This window comes from Salvelinus sp. IW2-2015, unplaced genomic scaffold (genome assembly GCF_002910315.2).
Source record: "Salvelinus sp. IW2-2015 unplaced genomic scaffold, ASM291031v2 Un_scaffold5668, whole genome shotgun sequence".
NCBI classification, from domain to species: Eukaryota; Metazoa; Chordata; class Actinopteri; order Salmoniformes; family Salmonidae; genus Salvelinus; species Salvelinus sp. IW2-2015.
The window spans coordinates 1,454-8,652 of record NW_019946933.1 but is presented as its reverse complement, the minus strand read 5'-3'; the positions used below and the strand labels follow the sequence as shown (position 1 = coordinate 8,652).

The window sequence follows — 7,199 nt, the reverse complement described above, 5'->3', positions numbered from 1 at the left end:
CCAAACCTGTAAAGAAGGCAATAATAATAATTGACGGTTTAAACATAATGAATCACATTTTATTTTTATTTCACCTTTTATTAACCAGGTAGGCAGTTGAAACAAGTTCTCATCTACAACTGCGACCTGGCAAGATAAAGCAAAGCATTCGACACAAACAACAACACAGAGTTACCAATATGGAAACCGAACATAAGTAATACAGTGGGAAAGTCATATATACAGTGGTGCAAATGAGGTAGGAAAGGGAGGTAAGGCAAAAATAGGCCAGGTGCGAAGTAAAACAGTATAGCAATTAACACTGGAACGGTAGATGTGCAGAAGATGAATGGCAAGTAGAAAGTGATCAGAAGTCATCACAATACACCCCATCTTGCCAAATGGATGATGATCTAAAACCTCTGGATTTCATAAAGGACTTTCAAGAGTACCTGACACAGCAAACACACCATGTGAACATGATCTCAGGATCTGTCGGTGGGGAGATGGAGCCCCTCCAAGCTGGTGAGAATGTTACGAACACTATCTATTATAATATATATATATATAATATCTATCTACTATTATATAAAACAATCAGAGTCATTGACTTTAACTTATGATGTGTATATTTTTAAATCGCCCCAAAATCGCCCCCCCCAAAAATATTTATATTTTTTAATCGCCCCAAAATAAGCCATATCCCTAATTTGTCTTTGGGAAGTTAAACCAGTGGAACAGGGCCCAGCGCTACGGGGAATAACCTAATAAGTCTGTTTGAACGATTTTTTTGTAATGTTTTTGTTTTTATTTTTATTTTGTGGCGATTGGCCGTCATCCAAAAGGGGTCCTCTGGAGGAGCAATGAGTGGTTCTTCTGTTTAGATCCATATTGTGGAGATATTGACTGAACAAAGATGACCCTAATGAATCTCAAGTCATCCTCTCGTATCTTTCAAGCACCAGACAAAAACAGAACTGCCCCACAAATGGTTTCTGACCAGATTGTCTGCCAGAATAAAAAAAAATTCACCGGGAAATAGATCGATGTAAAATGTGATTTTACAAATCCTGCTTCCAGATAAGTTCTAGATGTGATTCGGCTTTTTGTGTGTCTGTGAGGTTGGGTATTGTTTAGAGGTATCAATTTCCCGGTGAAAAAATTGACTGTAAAGTATCGATTTAATTCTAWGTCTTGTCGTCTCCTCTCCCAGTAGCAGCAGCTATCCCAGAGAGTGATCATCAGAATGGATCAGTGGAAGTCTCTCTGGACGACAACTCTGGGCTGCTGGTGGACGGCTTCCAGAGGACCTTCGACGGCAAGCTCAAGTGTAGCTACTGCAGCTACGCCAGTAAAGGCACCGCTCGCCTGATAGAGCACATCAGGATTCACACAGGTAAAATGGACCAGCCCATCTGGCATTTGCCCAACATGCCAGATGGCCAGTCYGCCCCTTGCACTGTCCATATAGTTAAGATCTTATCTTTTTTTTACTTGTATTTATATTGTGTGACATTTACATTTTAATGGATGTTGGATATGTGCCAAGATGTTGAAATAAACCTAAACATCTTTGTTGACCAACAGGAGAGAAGCCCCACCGCTGCCAGCTGTGCCCCTTCGCCTCTGCCTACGAGCGCCACCTTGAGGCCCACATGCGCTCCCACACGGGAGAGAAGCCCTACAAGTGTGACCTCTGCTCCTTCCGTTGCAGCGACCGCAGCAACCTGTCCCACCACCGCCGGCGSCGCCACAAGCTTTTACCCGTGAAGGGGGCGGAGCTGCCCGCCTTCCTCTCCAACAAGAAGATGCTKAACGTCCTACAGAAGAAGAGTGGCAGCTCCCTGGGCCTGGGAGGCTACAGCAGACACCTCCTCATCAACCTCAGCCCTCCCTCCATGGTGGTGGGGAAAGCAGACTACCTGAACCATGAGGTGTACGAGAGCGATGTGAAGGACCATGGGACTGGAGGAGGAAGAGGAGGTGTCAGCAGGGATGTCAACAGTGACATGGTGGTGGACAACAATCCACTGAACCAGCTGTCTACGCTGGCAGGCCAGTTGTCCAACCTCCCCCCAGTGGACCAGACCCCCGTGTCTCCTGACAGACTGTCCTGTAACGACGTCAAGCCGTTCCTCATCCAGCAGGCCTCTGGTGCACCGATTGCAGTGTCAGTATCTTTGTCCGCCAGTCAAAGTGGTGCCCACCACCACCACTACCACCACCACCACCACCAAACCTCCTCCCCAACCAGCCCCGAGGACCTCCAACCCCCTGCAGGCCACAGCAGGAACTACAGCCCCAGCCCTGTGAACCCAGAACCTAGCAGCGAGCACAGTGCACACACACGTACCAGCTCAGTTAGCATTAGTAACAGCCAGCCCAGTACCCCTGCCCTGCCCGGTAGCACACCGGATCCAGACCCACAGATGCTACACAGCTGCCAGCACTGCGACACCTACTTCTCTGACAACATCATGTACACCATTCACATGGGTTGCCACGGCTACGAGAACCCCTTCCGGTGTAATATCTGCGGCTGTAAGTGCAGGAAYAAGTATGACTTTGCCTGCCACTTCGCTCGCGGGCAGCACACGCAGTGACTGACTTCCGCAGCGACCGAGATGAATTTGAACGATGTTTGGCGTCTCACAGAGCACATTAACTTTATTCCGTGWTTATGATAATCAGGGATCAGAGCGATTCTGATCGATATTTTATTGTATCGTTTTTTTTTATTAATGATATAACTTGGAGAGTGAGTGTTACTTTGAAATGAGGAATTGATGCTTCTATAAATGGGAAAGTAATCTGGAGGTTGGAGACATTTATCATGTGTCCTCCTCGATGCCGTCTGAGAATTTAAAGGAAGTCACTTCTTATCATTTAAAAAATTAAATGTCAAATGTTATTTAACATAGCAAATCAGTTAAGAACAAATTCTTATTTACAATGACGGCCTACCCGTCCCCTTGACGACGCTGGGCAATTGTGCGCCTCCTTATGGACTCCCAATCACGGCCGGATGTGATACAGCCTGGATTCGAACCAGGTTTGTGACACCTCTTGCACTGAGATGCAGTGCCTTAGACCGCTGCGCCACACGAGAGCGACTCTGAATTAGTTACATAAATATTGGTGATATTACATCAGCGAGTGACAAAAACGTATATTTACATAGCGATTAGCAAGGTATCTGGTTGCTGTGCTAGATTTAAACAGGATACCTTGCCTTATTTTCTATGTATTTATTTCACCTTTATTTAACCAGGTGGTAGTTGAGAACAAGTTCTCATCTACAACTGTGACTGCCAAGATAAAGCAAAGCAGTGCGACACAAACACAGAGTTACACATGAATAAACAAACATACAGTCATAACACAGTGTAAAGTCTATTACAGTGTGTGCAAATGGCTGAGGAGGTAAGGCATGAACATGTCCATTGGTCCAAAATAGGTCGCTCCACATCGACAAACGACATGCTTTATTATACATGGTGTATAGTAGTGTCTCACTTTATGTGAGTGTAAAACTTCACATTAATCAACGGCTTGAAGTGAATGAGATCTGTGCATATTGATGCTTCGGCTTAGACATTATTTCACTCTATATCTTACTCTGCTCTGTTCCACATTCCGGTTGATTCCACGTGTTCTCTGTTCCACATTGATTGATTCCATGTGTGCTCTGTTCCACATTCAGATTGATTCCATGTGTTCTCTGTTCACATTCAGATTGATTCACGGTTCTCTGTTCCACATTCCGGTTGATTCCATGTGTCTTCTGTTCCCATTCAGATTGATTCCATGTCTCTGTTCCACATTCCGATTGATTCACTGTTCTCTGTCACATTCAGATTGATTCCATTGTGTCTCTGTTCCACATTCAGATTGATTCCATGTGTTCTCTGTTCCACATTCAGATTGATTCCATTGTCTCTGTTCCACATTCCGATTGATTCCACGTGTTCTCTTCCACATTCGATTGATTCCACTGTTCTCTGTTCCACATTCAGATTGATTCCAGTCTTTCTCTGTTCCACATTCAGATTGATTCACGTGTTCTCTGTTCCACATTCAGATTGATTCCTGTTTCTGTTCACTTCAGATTGATTCCAGTTTCTGTTCACATTCATTGATCCACGTGTTCTCGTTCACATTCAGTTGATTCCACGTGTTCTCTGTCCACATTCAGATTGATTCCACGTGTTCTCTGTCCACATTCAGATTGATCCATGTGTTCTCTGTTCCACATTCAGATTGATTCCACGTGTTCTCTGTTCCACATTCAGATGATTCCACGTGTTTCTCTGTTCCACATTCAGATGACTTCCATGTGTTTCTCTGTTCCACATTCAGATGATTCCAGTGTTTCTGTTCCACATTCAGATTGATCACATGTTCTCTGTTCACATTCAGATTATTCACGTAGTTCTCTGTTCCACATTCAGATTGATTCCATGTGTTCTCTGTTCCACATTCAGATTGATTCCATGTCTTCTCTGCCCACATTCAGATTGATTCCATGTGTTCTCTGTTCCACATCAGATTGATCCACTGTTCTCTGTTCCACATTCAGATTGCATTGTGTTCTCTGTTCCACATTCAGATTGATTCCAGTGTTCTCTTCCACATTCAGATTGATCCACGTGTTCTCTGTTCCACATTCAATTGATGCACGTGTTCTCTGTTCCACATTCACGATTGATTCCATGTGTTCTCTGTTCACATTCAGTTGATCTATGTGTTCTCTGTTCCACATTCGATTCAGTTTTCCATTGTTCCTGTTCCACATTCAGATTGATCCATGTGTTCTCTGTTCCACATTCAGAATTGATTCCATGTGTTCTCTGTTCCACATTCAGTTGATTCACGTTTCTCGTTCCACATTCAGATGATTCCACTGTTTCTCTGTTCCACATTCAGATTGATTCCACGTGTTCTCTGTTCACATCAGATTGATTCCACGTGTCTCTGTTCACACATTCAGATTGATTCCATGTGTTCTGTTCCACATCGCATTGATTCCACTGTGTTCTCTGTTCCACATTCGATGATTCCACTGTTCTCTGTTCCACATTCAAGTTGATTCCACGTGTTCTCTGTTCCACATCAGATTGATTCCAGTTTCTCTGTTCCACATTCAGATTGATCCATGTGTTCTCTGTTCCACATTTCAGTTGATTCCATGTTCTCTGTTCACATTCAGTCAGATTATTCCACTGTTCTCTGTTCCACATTCAGATTGATTCACGTGTTCTCTGTTCCACATTCAGATTGATTCACTGTTCTCTGTTCACATTCAGATTGAGTTCCACGTTTCTCTGTTCCACATTCAGATTGATCCATGTGTTCTGTCCATTCAGATGATTCTATGTGTTCTCTGTTCCACATTCAGATTGATTCCACGTGTCTCTGTCCACATTCAGATTGATGCATTCTCATTGTTCCACATTCAGATTGATTCCATGTTCTCTGTTCCACATTCAGTTGATTCTTATGTGTTCTCTGTTCCACATTCAGATTGATTCCATGTGTCTCTGTCCACATTCAGATTGATTCCATGTGTTTTGTTCCACATCGATTGATTCCAGTTTCTCTTTCCACATTCAGATTGATTCCATGTGTTCTCTGTTCCACATTCAGAGATGATTCCAGTGTTCTCTGTTCCCATTCAGATTGATTCCATTTTCTCTGTTCCACATTCAGATTGTCCATGTGTTCTCTGTTCCACATTCAGTTGATCATGTGTTCTGTTCCACATTCAGATTGATTCCATGTGTTTCTCTGTTCCACATTCAGATTGATTCCATGTGTTCTCTGTCCACATTCAATTGATTCCATGTTTCTCTGTTCACATTCACGTTGATTCTATGTGTTCTCTGTTCCACATTCAGATTGATTCATGTGTTCTCTGTTCCACATTCAGATTGATTCCATGTGTTCTCTGTTCCACATTCAGATTATTCCATGTGTTCTCTGTCACATTCAATTGATTCCAGTGTCTCTGTCCACATTCAGATTGATTCCATGTGCTCTGTTCCACATTCAGATTGATTCCATGTTTCTCTGTTCCACATTCAGATTGATTCCACGTGTTCTCTGTTCCATTCAGATTGATTCCACGTGTTCTTGTTCCACATTCAGATTGATCTCCATGTGTCTCTGTTCCACATTCAGATTGAGTTCCACGTGTTCCTGTTCCACATTCAGATTGATTCCATGTTCTCTGTTCCACATCAGATTGATTCCACGTGTTCTCTGTTCCACATTCAGATTGATTCCATGTGTTCTCTGTTCCAACATTCAGATTGATTCAGTGTTTCTCTGTTCCACATTCAGATTGATTCCATGTGTTCTCTGTTCCACATTCAGATTGATTCCACGTGTTCTCTGTTCCACATTCAGATTGATTCCATGTGTTCTCTGTTCCAATTCGGTTGTTCCATGTTTCTGTCCACATTCGTTGATTCACGTGTCTCGTTCCACATTGATGATCACGTGTTCTCTGTCACATTCAGATGATTCCACGTGTTCTCTGTTCCACATTCCGGTTGATCCATGTTTCTGTTCACCGTTGATTCATGTGTCTCGTGTCACATTCAGATTGTTCAGTTCTCTGTTCCACATCCGTTGATTCAGTTTCTCTGTTCACATTCAGATGATCCATGGTCTCTGTTGCTGCCAATCAGTCCTTCTTTACCTTCAGCCACCACCTTACTGATCTATAATACCTGGTGCTCTTTAGCTAATACTCTTAATTAACAATGATCTTTAGCTTAAATGCAATTTGCGTTCGAGACAAATCATTCGGACTTGGATAAATCGTACTTGATCAAAGGCCAAAAGTTATTTCTGAACTTTTTTAAAAAGTATTTCAAAGATCACATAACAGTTGTAGCAGTGTTGAAATTATTGTGGCCATACAGACAGTAACGTACACCACCCCCTTCCTGAGTATTGAAATGATTTGCACAGATCAAGTGACAGCTGGAGTTGTTTTATATTGTATGTGAAAAAGGATTCCTGTTTGTTTTCTGGAACTAGACATCCAGATTGATGTAGCAGTGTCTGATTGGTCCCCTGTCTTGGAGTTAGTTTCTATGCAGTGATCTAGGATTGTAGGATTGTCTCCCAATCAATTATCTATCTTGGACTTTGGAGAAAGTAATGTTATCATATGAAATACCACACGGTAGAAATATGTAGATTCTGATATA

The 7,199-nt window shown here is 42.7% G+C and overlaps 1 protein-coding gene across 1 annotated transcript; it reads left to right on the top strand.

Moving 5' to 3' along the window:
- The first annotated feature begins 347 nt into the window (after window positions 1–347).
- Window positions 348–2,939, top strand: LOC112078425 (zinc finger protein Pegasus-like). The gene is made up of 3 exons (XM_024144680.1): window positions 348–504; window positions 1,193–1,375; window positions 1,567–2,939. Exons 1-3 carry the CDS (start codon window positions 381–383, stop codon window positions 2,580–2,582), a joined length of 1,323 nt encoding a protein of 440 aa, XP_024000448.1. The 5' UTR covers window positions 348–380; the 3' UTR covers window positions 2,583–2,939.
- Window positions 2,940–7,199: the final 4,260 nt, after the last annotated feature.